The sequence below is a fragment of the Coloeus monedula genome (assembly GCF_965178545.1).
Source record: "Coloeus monedula genome assembly, chromosome: 6".
Taxonomy (NCBI): domain Eukaryota; kingdom Metazoa; phylum Chordata; class Aves; order Passeriformes; family Corvidae; genus Coloeus; species Coloeus monedula.
Window position 1 is genome coordinate 2,346,076 of NC_138786.1, and position 23,267 is coordinate 2,369,342.

The 23,267-nt window shown below is 41.8% G+C and overlaps 1 protein-coding gene across 2 annotated transcripts in view; it reads left to right on the top strand.

Moving 5' to 3' along the window:
• The window catches only part of SHANK2 (SH3 and multiple ankyrin repeat domains 2), a gene marked incomplete at both ends in the record, with an annotated part of 240,631 nt that overhangs the window by 197,231 nt on the left and 20,133 nt on the right, over window positions 1–23,267 (top strand). For both annotated transcript variants that reach the window (XM_082282737.1, XM_082282738.1), the window contains 2 exons: window positions 7,854–7,989; window positions 9,736–9,846. In XM_082282737.1, the coding sequence (XP_082138863.1) occupies window positions 7,854–7,989; window positions 9,736–9,846 (247 nt within the window). The remainder of the gene's footprint in view (window positions 1–7,853; window positions 7,990–9,735; window positions 9,847–23,267) is intronic.

Here is a 23,267-nt window from a genome sequence, read left to right on the forward strand (position 1 = left end):
TTTCTGTCAATATATCTGTGTAATCTCTGGGAAGGTTTTAACAGAAAATCATTGAAATGTACAGAACCAGCCAGTTTATATCCCATGTACAGGGTTTAATTTTAAATTGTGTTGCCTGAATAACGGGTGCTTACCTAATGTAAATTAATATTGGGCTGTATTATTAATGCTCATTAAGAGATCTATATTTTGATGCATATTTTAGAATTCTCTGCCTAATGCCCTTTAGTGTAGGTATGCAGAGCTTTAAAAATAGAAGGACTCAGCCTGCGAGCTTCTACCTCCTGTAAATACTTATCAAGTGGTTCATTCAGAATTCAAATAAAGATCCATTGTCCTCCCAGTGCTTGCATAACAGCACTGCAACTCCCCATTTGAAAAAATATGATATTTTTAGGGTGGAACAGAGCCTCCTGTTTTCCTCCAGCGCTGGGCTGAGAATTGTTTAGTTGGGGTCTGAAGCCCTTCATCACTTTGGGGGGCAGCATGTGCAGGTGGGTGCTGTTCCCAGGGCACAGCGGGAATGGGAATGCTGCCTCAGCTCCCTCTGCTCCCCACTCCTGTCCCCATACAGCAGCACAGGAGGAAGCTGGAGCTGGCTCCAGGGACTGGCTTGGAAATGCACTCTGCCCAAAGGGGATCCTGCTCTTCTTGCTGCCCTGCAGGGAGCTGTCCCCAAGGAGCCGATGGTGGCACAGGGCTGCCGAAAGGAGGCTCGTCCAAAACTTGTCAGCAGAACAGACCAGCTCCATCCACTGTGCTGCCCAGAGCTGGCCCAGCACTCAGATCACAGCGACAATCCGTGATCCAGAGCAAAATTATCCTTTCCATTTTTGATTCTTTCTTCCCTCTGGAGTCAGTTTATCAGAAGGGCCTCACGGAGCATCAGCGACTGCGCTGAGGGAGCGCCAAGCTGGGGCGTGGGTGACTGACCAGCAGAGGAGCGTGGAGGCATGAGAGTTTGTTCTCCACTGCTCAAATGTGCAGCTTGGGTCGCATTTCTTTTCTTTCCTCAGTTTGCTTCCACCTCAGAGCAGCCCCCAGCAGAGGAGGATGACTGTGGATGTGCCGGGGGAGTGAGGTGGAAGCAGCTCTGGTTGCAGTGGTTAAGCAGTTTCAGATTTTCATGCACGCTCTCGTCTGTGAAGGGCAGACGTGCTGGAGAGGTTTCTTTACTATATGGGTGACCTCTAGTTTGCTATTTTTGGTATCCTGTTTTTGGTGCTGTCTCTGTACCATAATTTATGGGCTATGAGAACAAATTCAATATAAGAGGCATGTTCACAAGATGAATAATGTTAAGATACTCTCTGTTGCACTTCAAACTTCATTTTAATTTCACTGAATTTTAAGCTAGTACATATTTTTTTGAGCATTGGAACGTGGAAAAAAAAATTAGTTACCGGCTTATCTTCAGTGAGTTTATTTTAAGGAAAAAGAAGCAAAACAGATGTGCACAGTTCATTGGATTTTTTTTCCCTGAGAGAAGTCAGAACATGAGAAGCTGCCACCTCTTGCACCTGGCAGACGTCGGACAAATTCATCCTAAGTGCCACTTAATTGACTGCTGAACACTGCAGCTCAATCAACTGCAATAAAGTTAATTGAACCCCTCCAATGAAACGTGACTTAAACCGAAGGATTCAAAATAGGAACAGGTACTGATTAATGGAGGCCATTATTTTTAATAGGATGGGGTCCAAGTAATTGAGGGATATTTGAATGTTCTGTGTAGTCTCATGAGGACCGGAGTCACTTACTTGCAGCAGCTTTCAGGTGAGATATAAGTAAGCAAAATGCAAAATTTTAGATGAGAGTGCTGATTTAACATAGTTCTGCCTTTTAAAGAATGTAATGGGTAAGAGATGAACAGCAACCTTTAACCCTGCTGCTGCTTTTTTGGGGCATCAGCTTTGATCCCAAACTCATCCAGTCAGTTTGTAGTTATTAGAAGAAAACAAGTTGTGCATTTCCGTTGAGGGAGGTCAGACAGTGCCCTGGGACCAGTGTAAGCTGGGTGAAACACAGATGAATGCATGACCATCTTTATAAGCTGGTTTGGCTGAAGTTAGGCACATAAAAAAAAAATAAAAAGGTCTTTGAAGGACTGACAGCTGTAATGCTCCATTCAGGTTTTCGACTTTGTCATAATATATTATTAAAATGTGTTTTTAACCAAGGCAGGGCATTACTCCCACCTGATATGTTTGTAGCATGCTGGGAAAGTAAGGGGAAAATAAAGGCTATTTAGGCTTTTGGTAGTTTGACACAGGAGAAAAAAGGATTAGTACAAACTGGTTACACCTAGGACAGAAATTAGAGAAAATACCAGTTCTTCTCAGAGGTTCTGGGCCTAGCGGGAATAACAGGGACAAGAAATCTGAGAAGTTCCAAGATGGAGCTTGGCTAAATGTTAAGAAACAAATTTTGTGATGCAGTTGCCATGACAACCAAGGAGTCTGGAGTTTATGATCTGAGATGCCTCTGCCTTCCAGTGCCTCTCTCAGAAATAGATGTTCCTGAGTGCAGCTGAAGGTTTGGCGCGACTCGGGGGGATGAAGCTGAGCCCTTCCTCGACAGCTCTGCTGTCTCCAGGCAGAGGCCATGCTGCACTCCACTTTTCAGCAGTTTGGCCACTGCTGAATCAGCTGAGGGAAAAGTCTTTGCCTGGCTGGATCCCAGGTTTCACCAGGCTCCAGCCTGTCCTGCTGCCCTTGCCCGGAGCAAGCGCCAGGCAGTAACATCTCCCTTTGCCACGGGAGCTGCAGCAGAAAAGGCACAACATTCCCTGTGTGCAAGCAGGGGGAAATGTGGTGGCAGGGTGGAATCCAAAACCTCAGGACACTGTCTCTCCACAGGGTGTTTTCCTTTAGGCCTCTTATATCTTGTTTGTGCACCCCAATATTTGAGTTTATGCAAAGAAATTTCTACTGTAGCAAGGCTACGAATGATTTTGATGCTTTTCCCTTAATTCTTATATACTTAGTTTGCTGTCAAGTACTTCCTTATACTATTTCTTCTTCTGGAGAAATGCCAGAAATGACAGAATTCAGGTAGGAAGTTGCCTCTGTTGATCACCTAGTCCAATCCCATGCTCACTGGTTTCAACTTTACATCATCCGATGCAGTAAGACCACCAGGGCAGGCAAATCTATGAGCAAGTGGACTGCTGCAAAATCATTATTAATGCAAGATGTCAGCTGGAATTTCCACATCCTTATATCCCTGTTTCTGTGAAGCTCTTTTTTTTTTGTTTCTTTTTGTTTTTAGTAGCACCTTTTAGATCAACAGTACACGAAGTCTCTGGAGCATCTTTTACACCAAAGTAGATTAAATGGGATATGGGCAAACACCAATGGCATTCAGTGATGTTTGTGTGGGAGATCAGAACGTAAAAAAACTTCCCATTGGTGTTGGAAAGTCTTCAGGAATCTTCCAGAGACTGTTCAAGGCCTGTTTGAGAAACTGTAGCAATAAATGAAGAGTTGGAGCCCAGTGGACTGAAGCCATTTGCTTCTGTCTGTTTAACCTTCTGTGGTGTGATGGGAATAATTGGGTTTGCAGAGACAAATTCATAAATTAATTTCCATTATGGGACTCATTTATATATTATATTATATTATTACTTTCTATTTTAATCTAAGACACAGGTTAAAATTGTGTGCCAGCTTTTTGAGACAATGAATCTTGATATCATTTGTGGTGAAATGCATTTTGTAAGCACATAAAATGTCATTACACCAAAGCATCTTCTGGCTTTGGACCTTTTTAACTTGCCTCCTCCTTTGGGTCTGTGGTCATTTTTTGCTTTCAAGCCTTTCCTGGGGTGCTCAGGGCAAAGTAAGCTGCCAGCAGGATTTGGTCAAATTTGCTGTCACCGAAGCCTTTCTGGATTCACTGTCTATGTACCCTTGTGCTGTCCGTGAGCCCACTAAATTCAGCTTTTAGAATGAATTTAGAGGATAAAAGAATGGGATTCTTGACACTCAATATGCTTGTCAGGAGCAAATCTGGGACATTTGTGCTAGTTTGTGCTAAATGCTGCTCCAGCCCATCCCAGTATGGCCGCAGACACCACAACCCGTTGCTGGTTTTCAGTGGGTGACCCCTGGACTGGCCCTGTGGGTTTACTGGGAGCACAGATAACTTCCCCAAAACTGTCTGGGTCACTGTGTCTTTCTTCCTCTCACATTTTAGACTCCAGATGGGAAACCCTTCCTGGCTGGCGACAGGCAGTGCCACGTGCACAGCTCCGTGGTGACTTGAAACACAGAGCCTGCTAAATCACTTGTGGGCTATTTATTTTCACTGGTACAAGTTGTGATGGAGTCTGTGTGTGTGAAATATTTATCAAAAAGGGTGAATTTCAAAAAATGTGTAGGCAGGGGGTTGTAAGTGTGTGTAACGGGTTTGGGGGTTTGTTGGGGTTTTTTTCAAGTAGTTCAGCAGATAAGGAAGAGCTTCTGAGAAGCTTCTTCTGGCAGCATGTGCATTCCCAACGTCAACCATTCTACCAGCGGGCATTCCAAGCATAATGATGGAGTTCTGCCTACTTAATTACTGTTCAAAATGATTGACTGCCTTTTCCACTGAGGGAATGTTTAGGTAATGGAAGGATTAGGATGATGCATTGAAAAAATTGAGGGTTTTTTTTGTTTGTTTTAATCTATTTTTTTAATTAATAGAACAAAGTCTGCAAAGGTCTCTTTCTCTGGTAGTGTTTTTTTTTTTTCCTTTTGCACCTTCCTACAGGAAGGCTGCTCTGGTGAATGTGTTGCAGCTCGTGCATCTGCCAGCTTACAATGTGCTAGTTATTTTACTATTGTATTATATTATATTATATTATATTATATTATATTATAATATTATTATTTTTTCGACCCATTGCACAACTGTGCCTTTCAGAAAAAACCCCCCACTTTTATTCATCCTGTTTAGAGTATTTTTAAAGACATTCAGTCTATGAGATCGCATTATTTCATAAATTAATTCTCTCAAAGTGATTTCCATCCCACTGGCCAGTAACCAGATGATAATAAAGGATGGTTTTCAAAAACACAGAATTCTGAGGCTTTTCCTGAGAGTCCAGAGCAGATAGAGGGGAGTTGTTGAAATTGTGGGCTGTCCCAAGGGACAGTTTTCCTTGCATTTGGTTTGTTGGATGATTTCATTGATGTAGCATAGACCCAGCCTCCTCACATGTCTGTTTCTTTCAGCTATTTTCACTTATTTTTGAAGGACATGGCAGAAAAAGTTCAGTGCAGAAATATTTTGTGGAATAGTAGAAGGAAAAGAAGAACTTCAGGTTTTGCAGTGAAAGCTTGCACAAAATATGCTGAAAGATTGGGTTGAGGAAGAGGGAAAGACACAAATTTGTGCCTGCAAAACAACTTTACTCTTTGTTTCTAGCGCTTCCTTCCAAACACTTAGCCACTAAAAGAAAAAGCAGTTTTTGAGTGTTTTGAAAAGTGGGATTACATTTAATATCAAGAACACTGTGGTGATTATGAAATGAATTGGCACAGTTGGAATAGATATCTGCTTTCCTGCTTTACAAAGTCCCCCCTGCCAAAGCTTGAAGTGGAAGTCGAGAGAGATTCACCTCAATTTATTCACACCTGGAAAAGTTTTGCTGCATAATATCAAACTAAAGCTGTCAGACAAACCTGCTTGAACTCTGCTGTCTCACTGCCTGACAACCCTTTCCGCAGTCATTTGCCTTCTGGATGAAATATTGAAGGAGGGTAAAAGAAATAATGTCATTGCAATCTTTATAAGGTATTGACAGCTCCCGAGTTACTGCTTTGTAATCATGCTCCAGTTTTACCCCCTGAGGTGTTAAAGACTGTGAAGATGAGATTCTGCTCTGCTGGTCTCATGATTCTTTTGTTCTCCACTATTTCTGTAAGACTCTGAGTTAAACAACCTTCAGCTCTCCTATCAATATTTTTATTTTCTTTATTTTCGGGTAAATCTTTCTGGTCCCAGCTTTTGTAACTGGGCCTTTTCAACAAAGCTGCTATAAACAGTCATTTACAGGTTCTGTTTCTGAGGCAGCTTTAAAAAAATGTGTTGTATATATTTGCTAAATGTTAAATATCATTGCACAGAACGAAGGGAACAGATGGGACGCTGCATAAGCTGTTTATCATATTACACATTTATCACTTTACACTAGTGAAAGTATGCATGTGTTTGATTAATATTGACTTTTGATTTATTTGGAGGGCTCTATTTTTTGACAGCATTAGGGATTACATTGTAATCCTTACTGGCTTCCAAGCTTGAAATTTAATTCCAGTAAAAATAGAGTAGATGCATTCCATAATTCTTAATTACAGGATTTTTTTTTTCCTGTGGAAAAGAATTACCTGGTTGAGGCTTTAATACTGGAAGGAATTCAGAAGTAAATGGATAACGCTGTTTGCTTCAGTGTTTTAGACAGATTAAATTTAGATGCCATTGGTCCAGCTAAATAAATATCTCTTGAAATTAAATACCAGATGCTAAGAAGGTGTAAAATAAAGCAAACCAGCAAGAGCCCTATTTAAATCGATATTCTTTTATACCCTCCACCTACAGAATGAGAAAACTTCATCTTTGCCTGCTCAACAGGTCTGGATGTTCAGCATGTGTTCCACCTACGTCACAGTACATGAAACCAAAAAAGCATCTCCAAAAGCACCTCGAGCTCAGACACAGAGCACACAGCTCTCCCCTCGGGCTCCTGACTGCAGCACTGTGTCGAAAAGATGCTTTACCAATGCACTGGTTCATTAAAATGCATTTTGGCTCAGCTAAAGCTTGGAAAAAGGGAAGGTTTCCCTTCCAGACAATGGATGGAAAAATGATTTGAAGTTGGAGTGGGGCGGCTTGTGCTGTTTGTTCTGCTAAATGGCAATAATATTTAATGAGAGATTCTGCTCTCAACTGTAAATCCTTGAGAGTGTGAGATGCCCAGCCTGTCAGAATAAATAGAGGAGGCTAAAAACACTTACTTTGAAAATGAATGTTCATTTTGGAAGGCATTGAGTGATCTCAGTGAAATATTACTGAGTCAGTGGAATTTTGGAGAGAGATCAACTTCCCAGCATGTATTCTGGCAGCAGCTCTTCCTCCATTCCTCAATATCTTTTATGTTCAAATAGCACAGGCAGCACTTCAGTCTTACATGTTGTCATCATTCAGATTTCAGATAACTTTCAGTGACTCCTTATAGATTGAATGAATAAATAAATTGCTTTTAGCCGTGCTTACTTGCAGTTGTTATGCCTCTGCTTTCTTCTGTGTCAATTTATTATTTTATGTGTCCATTAATTTTTTAATTTATGGAAAGACATATCCAGCAAAAAGGATGATGCAGCACTAGGAATTACTGAAAGAGTACATATATATATATATTTTTTTTTTCTTAAATTTTTTTTTTTTAGCTGAATGTTGCAGTGCAGTTTGGAGTTTAATTGCCATGACCACAGTAGCTGCTTGGGTTTCATGTATTTAACTCTTCTTTTTCCATGGAGACTCTTTGGGCCTGCTATGGCCCTGTTGCCTTTGCTCCCAGGACAGGAGATCCTTCCAGAAACTTGGAGAAGGAAAACTCTAGTTGTTGTAAATAAAATACGTAAGGGGCAGGATTTGGTTGGATTTCTTTAGACGTGTATTTCCCAAAGGAGTAGCTTTGTTTTCTGGTCATCCTGTCAGCTGTGCACTGTTCCTTAAATACGTATTTTCATTAAAAGGCAGTAACTGTAGAAATTCTGTTTCTTCCCATTCTTTCCACCTTCTGTTTATAAAAATGATAGAGCAAACATTTTCTGCATTTTGGTCTAAAAGACTCCTTCCTTTCTGTGCAGGTTAATAATGAGAATGTAGTGAAAGTTGGCCACAGGCAGGTGGTGAACATGATTCGACAGGGGGGCAATCACCTCGTGCTGAAGGTTGTCACAGTAACCAGGAATCTTGATCCAGATGACACAGCAAGGAAGAAAGGTACCTTTTTCTCTCTTCCTAATGGACTCTCCTGCTCTTGCTTCACAGAAAACCAAGTATGGGCATGAAACTGCTGCTTTCTAAATTCTGATTTATTAGACTTGCCTTCCAAAGTTTGAAATGCCCAGTTCTTGTTTAACTTAGAGCGATGTAATTCTGTTGGGTTAGACATTAACACAATTAACACAAGCAATATTGTCTTGTCATGCTTGGTGAGAAAGTTCATCTTTTGGGAGTTTTCACGTGTGTGTGTTTGAGGATCTTGTAGTAAAACTTCCTGCAGCAGTGAGAGAGGAAAAGCACTAAGAACAGATGATCTTTCATTAATTGCAAACCTACTTGAGATGGGAGTAGTTCAGCAGTGTGTTTCTCACCCACCCATCCAAAAAGCCACCACAAAACCTTCACCCAAAATAAAAAGAGGAAACAAAAAAAGGAATTTACACTGTCTCCTTCACCTTAGATGCCCCTGAGTTTGCTTTCCCAGCTATGCAGGGAAGTCATTAAGCCCTCATAATTATCATTAAGCAGGAAAGATTGCTGCTGCTCACTGGTGTTCCATACAGCAGCGGCACGTTGCTGAAAGCTCCTGTTCCTCCCACCAGTCCCAGTTATCCCTCACACACACCTGGCTCTTCAACACAGGAGCAGGGGAGGAGCTGGCACTCCAGGGCTCCCTCCTGCTCCAGGAAACTAAAACTTTGTGCTGGAAGTGTTTTTCACCTCTGTTGCTTATTAAAAATAATAATAATTTGAAAAATTGAAAGTGAGACCAGCTTGTGGGGTGGAGGGGAAAGGCTGTGTTAAACTAAATCATGTCCCAGCATGGTCCTGCATTACTTTTAGCTTCATGGAATTACTGTTCACACTTTTTAAACAAACCTCTTTGCCCCTGCCTTTTGGGATGTGTCATATTGGCCTTAAATGTAGTGACAGGACAAGGGGCAATGCTTTTAACTGAAAGGCAGCAGGTTTAGACTAAATATTGCGGGGAAATTCTTTACTGTGTGGGTGCTGAGGCCCTGGCCCAGGTGTCCCAGAGAAGCTGGGCCTTCCCCTGGATCCCTGGAAGTGTCCAAGGCCAGGCTGGATGGGGCTTGGAACAACATGGGATAGTGGAAGGTGTCCCTACCCGTGGCAGAGGGGTTGGAGTGAGATGGTCTTTATAATAACAGAAGTATTTGTTATCAGGATACGAAAGCACAGGTCTCAGTTTTTGTGTTAGATGTGCCTTGATATTGTAAGGTCTTATTTATTCTGAGAAGGGAAACACCTGTTTCCCTTAGACTCCCCTTAACAATTCAGATAAATTCGAATGTCCTTTCCTGGATTTCTCAGACTGAACAGTTTCTCCAAAGTTTAAATTAATCTGCCAGAGATTGGCTGGGTTTTTAGCCCCACATATTTCTCAGAAGGGGCAGCACTGCTGTGAGGACCTTTCTCTAGAAAGCCCTTTTCCTGCTGGGAAACAGAAGTGCACAGTTATTTAGCTTTAAGTGTTTCTATGTTTCCTGTTACATAAAAGCTTGCGGATGTGTCAAGCAACCTACGCTAGAACCAGAAACAGTGGAGAAATTCAGTCCATGAAAAGCATCTCAGGGCTTTTCCTCCGCATGTAGGTATTTATTTCCGCCTTGTCTCATGGAGCTTATCCTTTCCAGCTGATACGGAATTGTGGCTGTGAGCACAGGGCTTCCAGGGTGTGTGTTGGCTGACACCTGTGTGTTCTCTCTGTTCCATGCACAGCCCCACCACCTCCTAAGCGAGCTCCAACCACTGCACTGACCCTGCGGTCTAAGTCCATGACCTCAGAGCTGGAAGAGCTTGGTAAGAAAGTGTTTTTTGGCAAGCATGCTGGCTTAGTGGAGATGTAAATATCTATATGTCTATATGTGAAACTGATGAAGGGTGCTGCACTGTGTACAGTGTCTAGAGCACAGGAGGTTTTAAGAATGCTGCATCTTTGGAGAGTTCAAAATGTGCATGACTCGCATGACTGATTTTTGTGGAGACTTGTGCCTTTACTGCTACGCAAGGGAATGTTGATACATTTTATGCATCATCAAAGTTTGGCACATCTACCAAAAAAAAAAAAAAAAAAAAAAAAGAAAGAAAAAAGAAAGAAAGAAAGAAAGAAATGCTGTATCGTGTTTTGTTAGCTTTGCTTTCTAAATTTTCAGTTCATCTAATATTGTTTTATTTTAAATTTCTGTGGCCTCTCATTAGTGGATAAAGGTAAGCTGCCAGAAGCTGTTGTTAAAAGCTGACAGTGTTGAAGCAGCTTCAACTTCAACTTGTTTCATTTGATCTGAAAAAGTGCATATTATGATATCCCTTTGACTTCTGTGCATGATATAAACTTAATTCCTCTCACTACTGGTAATAAAAAACTATTGAGCATTCAGTCTTTCATTTGCTAATTTTGAGAAATGTGGTTGTAGATTCCTTTGCTTGATCATCCACATTCTAGATATGCATAGTTCTTCAGGAATTTGTATTCATCTTCTAGAAATGAGGAGGGTAGATGTTCTTTTCTTCCTGGTTTTAATCTGTTAGGTCATTAAAAGGTAGAATTTCTGCAGCTAGACTAAGACATGGAAATAGGAATAAATCACACATAAAAAGAGAAAAGCCCAGTGCACATTTCTATGTGGCTGTAACAGTAAAACAGCGTGTTTAGCAAGTGAGAAATGGGTATAAAACCAAACCACATCCCTCACTGCAGAGCAGTAGATGATAATAATTCACACAATAAAACCATTTTTCCATGTAATTCTACAGCGATTTAAATACTTAATTTTATGAGCCTGGGGTTTTCCTGACATGGACTCATCTGAAGGCCAACTGGAAGGAATCATAGCCTTGTGGCCCCTTTTTTTTCCCCCTGCAAGTCAGTGTTTTCTGGGGCAGATGGACCCCATCCATCCTTTAGTGAGTTGAGTCACGTAACTCCAGTGGGAAGTCTTCCCAGCAAAGTGGTGCTGAAGTGGGTGCTGTCTTCTCTATGGTCTAACAACCAAATGAAGACCAAAATAACCACCCCAGTCTGATTATTTAGCTCTAGCAGGTCTCAGAAAATTTGATTTTTATGTGCAAGGAAGTTTAGGAGCTTAGGTATCAACAGCTTGTGAATGCTCCATCATTTTACTTCCAGGATTAAAATGTAAAATATTATTTCTGGAGCACACTTTGTGGGTCTGGGTGTTTTTCATTTGCTTTTCTTTCATGGAGTGCTGAGAGCTTGTAAAGGTGGTTTATTAACCACCTTTCCCAAGGGGACAGCAATACTTAGGCACCATTTTTGCCCCTTCATTATCCTCTTCTGCCAATTGCTTTCAAGCTGAGGATATTCTTCTATTTCTCTGACTTTTCGATCTTCCACAGGAAGATCGAAGCTGTTCTTACAGCAAAAGCAGCATTTCCCTAGGGGAGAACAGCTTGTTAATAGTCCCCAGTGGAGACCATCATATTTTAGCTTTCCCAACCCCCTGCTCAGGCTGTAGTCCTTGATCTGCTGTTTGTCCTCACCAAGTAGCAGAAACCACTGCAGCTCCTTTAACAAGCAGCCATGGGACATATTTCCATTTTTGAGCACATTTCCCACTCATATTTATCCAGATGGGGAAGATATTGCAGTGGCAAGAGTTTTCTGTTCTGAGGAAGAGTCCTGCACCATGTTCCAGAGGTGCTTGTCCCCTAGGAAAGCTGTAGTAGTGAGAGAAATTTGCTCTCTTCCTAAACAAGGCTGTAAAATGCCACTTGTGTGACACTCTGAACATCTGCCACCCTAGCAAACAATGTGACTGCTGTTCCAAATAACATCTGTGGTCTACCTATTTTCATATTTGCTCTGGGAAAGGGCTGTTATCAGAAGGGACAAGAATCCTTCAATTGCATGGCAGCTGAACAAGCTTCCACAGGGAAAATGTTCTCCCTGTCATCAGTTAGAAGTTGTCTCCTGACATAAAACACAGCTTGTATGTGTGTATTTATACATAATTTATCTCTCTCTATGTATATGTGTATATATTGGACATCTGTGAGAGCTATGAGAACACCCACATTTTTACAGCCATTGAACTCCCTAGTGAATAAGCATTTCTTCACGACATACATGTGCAAACCAAATAGGAAGTGCCTATAAGTGAGCACTGTGGATGTTCTCATCAATACCTCTGTGTAACCCTTTTTCCTGAGCTGGAGAAGCTCATGGTCTCAGCAATGTCTCGTGACAAAGAATCCCACGGGCTAATTATGTGCTGTGTAGAGATGTATTTCCTTTTTATTGGTTTTGAATGTGATGCCTTTAATTTTATTGAATGTCCCTTGTTATGTAATAGAAGAAAAATATAAATAGAAACTCCCCATTTGTTTTCCCTTAGAGTGCCTAGTTTTGTAATGTCTTCTAGCTAAGTTAAACATAATTTTTTTTAAAAAAATTATCCATCTTGCTTCCTTTGCCTGGCTCTGAACCCTACTTACAGTTTTATTGACATGTTTTGAGCTATTCTGTTCTTCATAATACAGAGCAGACCATCTGAGCTGTCCTCTTTCAAATTAATTAATCCAAAAGATGCAGTGTGCAAATAATTCCTTTCCACTTAAATCTGCAAAGATTTGGAAATGCCCAATGTTGACATAGTTTGACATCAATGAGTTGCCCCAATTACTGGTTTTAAAAAAGAACTCAGGAAGAAAAAAAAACCTGCGGATGTATCCCTAATAGCTGAGGGGAGAAATTCCTCACGGTTATCATAAACCCTGATAAACAGCTTGGCAAAATCAGATTTTATCTACTGTGGTTTGAGAGATGCCTGTTTAGTAGAGGTGAGCAGGGAGAGACTGACGTCTTAGGGGGAAGGATAATGTTTGTGCTCAAAATGACAGACAAGGATTTAGCATATAAAAAATTACCTTCAGAATTGATTCACAGTTCATTCCCTTTCTATTTCCAAGCTTCAGTACGGAAGAAGAAGGGTAAGGGGAAGCATTTTGTCTCTTGTTTAACCTGTTTCTCACCTTTCCATAGTGGAGGATAATAACATAATGTAAATGTTGGCATATGGTCCAGTTTATTTTATGGTGTCAAATGTACATTAATTATTGTATATGTTTTTTTAGTTATTTAGTTAATAAATTGCAAACACACTAAGAAACTCAAACAGAAGACCACATTCGAAAATATCCCCCGCATTTCTTCCTTTTGTCTCCTTTCCTTCACCTTGCCTTTTTTTTCCTTCTCTGTACCCAACTCTTTTCCAACCCCTTCCATCTCATGTCCTCACAGTTCCTGTGCTGACTGGCAGCCACAGAGAGTTAGTGGCCAGTGACCCCCTCCCCCCAGTGCGGTCCCCCGTTAGTGCCCCGCTTGTCTCCCGAACGGCCGCGCGCTCCTCCGCGCCCACACTGTGTCTGTCTCAGGAGTCAGGGATCTCGCACACCACACCTGGGCTTCCCACCCGGACAAATGCTGCTCTGCACAATTTGGTAGTGTCCGATAGAACGTCTTCCACGCTGTCCTGTATGCATGGAGTGCCCTCCCTGGACTGATTCATGAGGCCACCCACCACCTTCTCCTTCAAGTCTCTCCCAAAGACCCACCTTCCCTAGATCCCCACTGCGCAATCATCCCAGCACTGATGGCGAGGCAGGGGGGCAAGTAGAAATAGCAGTGCTATTTTAATAGTTTCCATAAATGTATTTTTGTGTACAGAGAGTTTGTTTGTGTTGAGCTGCACTTTCTCCATGCTCCTGTATGTCATTTTGCTTCCCTAGATTGTGAGCTCTCCCGAGCAGGGGCTGTGTCATTTCCACCTTCTCATGGAGTCTGGCCCAAGGAAGAGTCTCCCACTTCCCTGAGCCCCTGGGTGGTAGCTGGTGAAAAACAGGCTGTGTCCTGCTCTTGGAAGAGGCTCAGTGTCATGGAAAGGAAATCTAGGCTGTAGGCAGTGTCTTCTCTCAGCAGGGAAGCTTTTCCTTTTTAACATTTAATAGGACAAGATTGGGTTATTTTTCACTCTTTATTTTCCTGCTCTTTCCTGACCTCCTTTCAGGTGGTTACCACAGGCTCCAGCTAGGGATATTTGCTATTCTCCATTCAGAGAATATGACAGGATAAACCACATTGCTGCTGAAAAATATGTTTCGGCGGCATATTAAAAAAAAAAAAAATCTTTGTGTTATTGTGTAAAGTCTTCTGTCAACCAAAACTTCAGTTTTCTGGGTCAGAGATGGAGGAGGCATTAAGATAAAAAGAGTGACTTTTGTGGTTCTGTCTGACTGGTCTTGTTTGTTATCACTGGAGATGGGTTCTGGTTCATTGCGAGAGCAGGGGAAAGGAAGGCAGGGCAGGACACAGGCTGTATTTTTTGATATTCAGGATAGAAGATAGGCTGTGTCTAAAGAGATAGGTGATAAATTCCTTAGGTTTGGAGCAGTATGGCAAAGGCAGTTCTGTCATTTTACTGCAGTTACAAAGCATGAATCACTAAAACTTACCTTCATCTATGCCACTGACTTTCTGCTTGCAGTAGTTGCCTGACTCAGAGGTAGCTTCCAACCTTGAAATGCGTGTGTGGAGGGGTCGTGTTTCCAAACTACTTTCTGGATTTTGTGGGATATGTGGGATGGGGGAGAGGTGTTCTTCTCTCTTGTGCCTTGTAGTTTTCCAAGAACTGTTGTGTGAGTAAGTTATGTCAACGTGTAAACCAAGAGTTGTAGCAGCAACTTGTTGGAGGCAGCACTTAAAATGTGATTCCATTAATACTGAAGAATAACCAGGATATTCGTGCAGCAAATTGAAATGAAGGTTTGAAAATACTCTGGAAATGAAAGATGAAGAGAAAAATTTGAGGTCGCAGTTTTCATCATCACCATGGGAAAATAGGTATCACTGGAGCCTCAAAATTAATATTTTAAAACTTTAAATTTAACTCTGTTCATAAGAAGTTTATGCAGCTGGTGGAGAGCTTGGTTTTAAATGGCTTTTCCTTGAGTTTTTGTTTTGATTTTCCAATAACTCCATGTGGAGGGAGAATTTTAAAATTATATGATCCTTAAGGAACACATCCATACACTAAGATCTGTAAACGTCTAGATCCATGATTTAAAAGTTTCCTGCTCCTCAGCTTGCTTTGCTGCCAGGAAATGGGTTTGATTTAGTGATTAATTTGGGATTTTCAGTGAAAGCTGAAGTGGACAGTGTTGAATTTTAAAACACCTAATACAAAAATCCTCTAAGAGAAGGGGCAAAATGAAGAATAGAGCAAGTTAAACTTCCACAGTGAAATGGGAATGACAGGATAAATAATTCTTCTGCATTAATAAATATTCTGCTGGCAGTGTCACATGGGTGTCAGTTGTGAGCTAGGGGTGGTGCTTTGTTTGTTCTTAGATTCAATATGGTAATCAATATAAAATATTGATATATACCATATACTGATAAAGTATGTGTGTTGGTCCTGGTCTTTGGGGTTTGGTGTGGGCTGCAGTACCAACTATAAATAAAGGATTTCCTCCTTTGAAGGGTTTAGATTCTGTCACCACCTCACAAATACAGAATTACTGTGATATCATCAACACAGAATATTGTTACCCGGCATCAAGTCTTACTGGCATTTGAATAGAAAAATATCAGTTGATGGCATTCGAAAGAAATATTATTAGCTCTGTCTGCAATAAGCATTCCCACTTCATCCCATTCCTGTTGTCCATTGTTTCAAAGGTGGCGCCTTCCAATGGCATCTGAAACAATGAAATTGCAGAGCAAATACATATAAATGAATGCCAAGCAGTGGATTAGCTCTCAGTGTTCTGTTCTGTTTGAAGAGACCACTCCCAAAGCCGTCTGGGTTCAAAACTCACTTTTTTATTTCACTGTGGTGGAGTTGATGATGGAGATTTGTCTGCAGGGAACAGTGGAAATACCCCCAAAGCAACTTTTACAGCACTCACCACGTCAGCTCCAGTGATAGCTCCCAGCATCTGCAGTGCTTCTCTGTAGGAAGAAGGTTTTCAGATCTTCACCAGACACTGCATTTGAGAAGATGAGAGCAGAAGGCATCAGGCTTCATGAAGAATTCTTGAAGGTTATCCCTTGTAAGTAATTGATTCGCATTATGAATTTGAAATTCTAATGAGGTGGCAGTGTAGTAATGAGGAAAAGGTTGTCATCGGGCTGTCATTTATCTCAAGCAGAAAGCAGTGACTCTGGGTGGAATTTGTCAGGTCTGTGTGAAGAAATGCCAGCCCCATTTGTGGTTGGCGCAGCGAGGTTACTGATTTTATGGCTTGTAGTGTAACTTGGGGGGCCCACAGCAGTGTAAGTGTAGGATTAGGACCGTGGCTACCATATAAGTACTTGTAAAACTCTTTATGAGAGAAAAGTATTGAAAATCGGCCTGTTTCAAAAAGGGAACAGTGCTAAACCTGTGTTTTCCACAAAAAAGAACTTGGCACCTAACTGGCAACATGCTGATTAGCAACTTGTGGCACAGAGTCTAAACTTAACAGGTACCTCCTGGTACTAAAGACTTCTTCAGACCAGGATTTACCTTTCATAAGGTGCTTTAAGTAACATTTTGGAAACACTGGGAATCCTGAGCAGAGGCTGCTTGAGTCTCTGTGTGGGTGCTCTCATCTACACTGTTATTATTTTGAATTTATCAGGTTATTCTTGAGGATGTAGCGCCCTGTCATGATACTTTTTTTTTCTTTACTACAGGACCATATTGAAAAGGTTTTCAAAACCTTTCTGCATCAGCCAAACAAGACAATGGTATAAAAGAAGTTGGAAGAGGAATTGTAAGTGTTACTGAAAATGTGGGGTTTGCAGCATTTGCAAAGAGACACATTAAATACGTTGGTTTATGTGAGTGTGGCTATGCTCAGATATTACCAATTTAATATCTAAGCGCATATTCAAAATCATGAGGGCTTGAGGAGCAGTTAAAATTGCATGTGTTTCCCAACATGGCACAGTTAGGGCAGTGGAAAACTCTTTCACCACTTTTAATGTGTTCTCTCTCTTTTTCAGGAGCCAGGGAGATGAAGGACTTATCTCCCTCATCTCAAAACTCCCTTTGCTGCTATTTTTTTTTCTTTTTCCTTCAAATGTTCACATACCCATGTTAATTAACTTCTAATCTAATTAAAAATAAATGTTTTTAGATAATTCCTCATAGTTTGTTTGGTTTGTCCCCTTGGTGTGGAAGCGTGAGAGTTAAGTGTAAGACCAGAGAAGGCTGCAAGTATCTTAGATCCTCCACTTCCTTTTTGGTTTCTTTGAGTTGATTGCCTTTCTTTTGTGACTAGGCCAAATTTTCAAATGCTGTCTCTTAAACAGAACATCAAATTGCCACTTAAATTCCACCTGGCTTGCAGGGTAGGAGTGGGTATTGACTATATTTTCTGCTTTGTTTTTGTTCTTGAACAGAAACCAGTGTTAGACAATGACCATTCCTCTTTCAAGGTAGGCTGAATTGCAAGGCTTCAGCATTGCAGGTGTATTTTAAATGCCTGTATCATTATTTCCTTAATAATGAACATGCTGTTAAAGAGCTGGTACTTGAAAATTGTATCTCTAGAAAGGAATTTGAACATATCAGTTTTCTGCCTTCCTTAAAATTACTCTTGATGGTGTGGTTATAATGCATAAATGTGACTTGTGTGTACTAATGTGAAGCTATTTTCAGCCCTAGAAACACAAATAAGGCTTTCTTTCAAGAAAGTTTTGAGAGCTCTTTATTGTGAATACCTACAAAGCATTTTCATAAATCATGTAATGGTATTTATAGATACTCAATGTTAAATGATTAATTTTAGTTGCTAAAGTTTTTATGTTTTATTGCTTTATTTTATTTTTTTTCTTCTTTTAATTTATTTTAGAGTACTTTGTAGAATTTACAGTATCCCAGAGAACAGACAAGTATTTTTACTTAATTTTTATAGAAGGAAAGTGTTTAAAGTGCCTTTTGTGTTTGACTGTATTGCAAAGCGCTTCTATTATTTCCTCATTATGCTGACTGCTAAAATAATATTCTCTGCCTGTTGTTTGCAGAATGGTAAATGTGTGGTTTGGGCATTGTGACTCAAGCACAATACTGCAAATTGTTCATCTGGGGTGGGGCTGGAAGAAGTTAATTCCAGATTAAAATGTAGTGGTGGCAGATTGGTGAGGATTAGCCTAATTGTCCACATGAAAACTCAGGTCATTCCATTTCTGGATATTTTTAACTATACAGGACATAACTGTGGGCTGAACTTGTTGCTTCTTCCCTTTAATTTTTGATCTTACACAACAAATTTGGATTTAGATCTTAACCTTTAGTGTTCTTACCCTGAATCCATGCTCTAGGTGAGGTTGGTCTTCAAATGCTCAGTGGTGTGTTGAAGGCCTTGTTATACTTCACCTACTTTTAGTCTTTGATGAATTTTTACACATCCGATCCTGTTTGAAGAGCTGAGAAGAAAGCCCTTAGTTCTCAGTGGGCACAGATCTGTTTTTAACCATCTCCAAACAGGAGTCACCTGTTTTTCCCCCAGGGACACTGGAGCTCTGCTCCTCAGGTGAAATTGCTCCTGTGCCAAGCAAGGTTATCAGATGAACTCCTGTGGTCTGACCAAGCTCTCTTTAGAAATCAGTAGGTTCTCACCTGCCCATTAGCACTGGGAAGATGCCCTAGAATTTTTGTTCATCTGCTTCTTTGAAAGCCTTGTCCAGATCCCCAGACCCACTGTTGCCCAAATTGTCCTTTAGTAGCTCTCCCACCCACAGACATTCCCCCTGAAGCTTTTATCCAGTTACTTCCCAGCTATTCTTCTACAAATTCAGCAGGGCAAGGCCTTTGGCATATATATGGGAAGTGCCAAAAACCTAAAAGGAATGCAGTGCAAACAATTGCACCTACTAGATTCAGATGCTGCTTTTTTCTTTTTTCTTTTTTCCCAGATATGGAAAATTAATTATATGCATAATCACTTCATGCTAAAAACAGGCTACTTGTAGTTAAAAATAAAAGAAACTGGAAAAAAAATCGAATCCATAAGATAAAAGCAACACCACAGCTATATTTTTATGTCGTTTAAAAGGATCTCTACACATTTTTAATAGGCACATGTGAAGACCACCCCTTTAGTTTTGGTGCTGCTTCTGTGACCCATTTTTGCAGATTATTGACAAGGAAGCAGATTTTATCAGCTAACGAAGGAAATTAAACGAAACCTGCAAACTCGTATTTAGGGAAGGAGATGGAACAAAACCCTTGTGTGGGCAGTGCCTGACCCTAAGGGCTGTGTGCCCAAACCTGTTGCCACCAAGGAAGAATGAATGCCCTGTGTTCCCATCACTTTTCCAAAGGAAAAATGCATGTGCCCAATATTTGCCTGCAGATGCTGGACCAGGTGGGTGATCCTACAGCACTGAGGTGCCTTTGGCATTGTCTGAAGTGTTGCATAATGCGCCTGGTACAGTTTCTGTCTGTATCTATCTTAGGTATTTACAAGGCACCTATCACCTTGGTACCTAAGCAGTTTGAGAAATGCACCCACCCCAGGAGGGAGGATGAGATACAGACAGAGGCCCAGGCCCAGAGCAGCAGAGGCAGGGCCCGGGAAGCTCCCCAGCTGTGTTCCCGCTGTTGTTGAGCTCCTGGCCCACTTGTTGTGGCCAAGGAACATCTCCACCCACCTGTCTGTCAGCAGGAGGAGACGGTGCCCCAGCCCTCACGTGCAGCTCCGCTGGTGGGCGGTCTGAAAAGGAAAGATAATGGAAAAGGCAACGATCCGGTAGCAGAGGTGAAACAGGAATGGTGGGATTTCAAAAGGAGGGCTTCTTAAAGAGCAGCACATCTCAGGGGAGGGATCAGCTGCCAGTCCAAGTGGCAGGTAAGGCACAACACAGGCATAAATCTCAAATGTTCTTTGGTGAACAAAAGTTAAAGAAATACTTCTGATGTCTCCGAAGTTTGTGTATATCCAAAGCCCTGCTCTGTTCTTGGCCTCTGTCTAAGTCCTCTACCCCTGCAGCTGAGTCAACCATTCAGTAGTTCTCTGTGTATCTCAACCCAGTAATTGCTACAATCCTAAACATGCCTAATGACCAACACAAAGGACTCCCAGTGGTAATGAACGTTGTGGTGCGAGGAGACCGCATGGAATAGCAGTGCTCCAAAATAATGGACATATTCATGAACCTAAAGGCTGGAATAAACTTGGCTTTGATCGGCATGCTCAGGGCAGGATGGGGCAAACCACAGCTCTCCCCTGCAGGTACACCTGGAGCAGCTCTCCTGTGGCCTCCAGGAGCACCTGCTGATCCACCATGTCAGACCAGGCTCTGTGTCAGCCCAGGGAAACACCCGGACAGGCAGCAGGAACAGAGAACCTGTCTGGCAGATTCTGCTCCGCTGCAGAAACAGAGAACCTGTCCATCAGGGGAGAAAGGGAGATAGCCAGGACTTGGGTGGAGGCTCACCAGTTCCTGTTGTATGGACCCCTTTAATACCAGATCTGTTTTTTTCCTTAAACACAGCAGAGTCAGTGAGGTCAAACAAAAGACAGCCTTTAGAAACCTGTGGGTCCCAGGGGGCTTTTTGGAAATAGCTGTGTAGTACCCACAGTGATCAAACACTAAAGCTGAAGTGCAGTGGGTCACTGACTTCCAGATGTTTCTGCTCCCTTTAGCCCACGTGCACGCTCCCTCCTGAGTCCCTTCCTTGGTCATTTAAGGATGGAAATGGAAGTCCTGTCCTGGCAGAGCAAGGGACATGAGGTTAGCAACGTGAACCTTGGAGGCTGCAGGTTTGATGGCTGCTATCACTTGCTATAAAGATACCTGTAAAAGACAGAAGTGACCTGTTTTTCCTGTAAGTTGCATCTAGCACTGTGAGCAAAATGCTGCGTGTAGGAATGGTGTGTCAGGTGGAAATTGCTGGAAAGATCAGGGAATCTGACCTCCTCCCTTTGCTTCACACCCAAGGAAGCCAGCTGTGCTTCTTTGTACCCACTCTACTTAAAGCTTGAAAAGAAAGAGACTTGGTTTTTCTTAAAGCAAATTAACAACCAAGTGAGGTCAGCCATGTTGGTGCATGGTTTGATCCATGGCTGATTTTGACTTCACAGTTGTAGTGGCCTCTCTCTCTCTTTTTTTTGGAAGTGACCCCTTTTCCAAGGAATTAAAGGCATTTAGTTGAGGTCACTCGATCAGCTGTTCAAGCATAAGGACAGTTTCTGGCTGAACCCAGTTTTGCAGTGCCCCTGCTGTGCCTGGCACACCTTTCCCACAGCCCCAGCCTAGGCACTGGTGCGACCAATCTGACCAAGATCCACCTGGAGTTTAGGGTGACTTTTGGTCACCAAGGAATGGATTTCTTGGGCAGATACTCACACGTTCATCCAGGTGCTGTCAGTCAGTGGCCTCCAGGCAATTTTCCCATGATTGCTCCTTAGCGAAGGAAGGTCTGTGGAACGCCATGCCTGTAACACACTCTTGGTTCCCCATGCCCCATGGCAATGCTTCCCAAAGCATCCAGAAACCGGAGCTGCTGAGAGATGCTGAACACTTTGTTACAGATAATAACAGCTATGGTTATTCCTCCTTCTCATTGCCAGCCAAGTTTACCAACCTAACCTAAAGCCTGTGCATGTATTCATTATTCAGAAGTATTCGCCAAGAGTTTCTGCAATTCACCTTCTGCCCAGGGGTTTTCACAGAGTCTTTGCTTGCGCCCTTTGTCATTTGTGTCATTGGTCACCTATTGCCAGATGCTGTTCTTTCAGCTCTGAAAGGCTGAGAAGGCCGATTGGGAGGATGGCAAACATTTCATAGGACATAAGGAATTTTGCAAAAACTGATTATTGTGCTTTTTCAGAGAAATTTTTCTTTACGAGCCTCTGGCAAATGTGTAGACATGCACAAATAACAAAGGTGTTCTGGTCCCCCTGAATCTGAACAAAGTAGACACAGTGATACCATTTACAGAAGTATACATTAATCAGTGTGGAGTCTGGAGGTTTTTGATTTCGTTTTGCTTCTGTTTTTGACTTCCAGTATAGTTTGGTTCTACTACTTACCAGTTGTTAGGCGGGCTCTGTTTAGAACACTTGCCAGGTAAATGGGGTTTTCAAATATGGGGTATTTTCTGCTGACATGTTAAAAGAAATGCCAAGACACTCTGTATGACCAGTGGCTCTACCAGAATGAGTATTTATGATCCCTTACCTCACTCTGATTCCATAGACTTTAACTGAAGTGTGTGTTTGCTTTGTGTGGTACAAGTAGGTCCCCTGTTTTTTTGTTTTTTTTTTTTTTTTCATGTGTACTCAAGCAGGAAATTGCTGAGAAATAATTTCATGGTCCTACACCGTAGTTGTTAAGAGAGCTTTGCTAATGAAGGAATGCAGCTATGGCTGTTTTAGACAAAGCAGGAGAAGAATTGCCAAGGAAGAAGCAGTTCTTAGTTAGGTTGATATACAGTTCCTTTCAAATCTCCATGGAGTGGAAGAGCCAATGATTGCATGACAGTTTGTCCCTAAAATTCATTTTCATAAGGAGCTCATGCCTTTTTACAAATACGATCTCATCCTCACTTTCCATAAAACATGCAACTGGACAGTCCAGCCAGACGCAGAGACAATATGAATACTTTGAATGTGAATACTTTGAAGTAGTGAATATGCTAAATGCACGAATAATATCCATTATTTTAGCACTTAAAAGTCATCATTCTATGAAGTCACACAGAATCCCTTTCAGAGCACCATAATATTGCAGGCACTTGGGTATAGAAAGAATGAGTACCACATTGTGGTAGACAGGGATTGAGATACAGGAGGGGGGATCCTTGGGTCTGTCAGAAAGATTTTTTCATTTCATTATATTTCACATAAAATAATTTTTTTTTTTTTAAATCGAACAAAGCCCTGCCCTGATTCATAAACAGAACCAAAAGTATGGTTTAACATGACCTCAGCAACACCTCGCAGATATAAGCTTACAGCTTTCACTGAGGTCTGAAGAGCAGTATTTCAAAAAGCAGAAATTAATCCTTAACAAAAAAAAAACCCCAAGAAACTTTTTCAAGGCTGGGATGCCAGAGAGTAGGCACAGCACTGATCTGGCACTGAGGCCACTGCGATGTGAGCAGCAGCAGCCTGGTGGGGTCACGATCCCACGGACAGCAGTGCTTCTCTGAGCCATCCCTTGCCTGAGCGTGGGGAATGCAGGGCTTTGGGCTGCCTCCTGCAGCACTTCAGCCACACTGCCCCAGGGCCATTTCTGA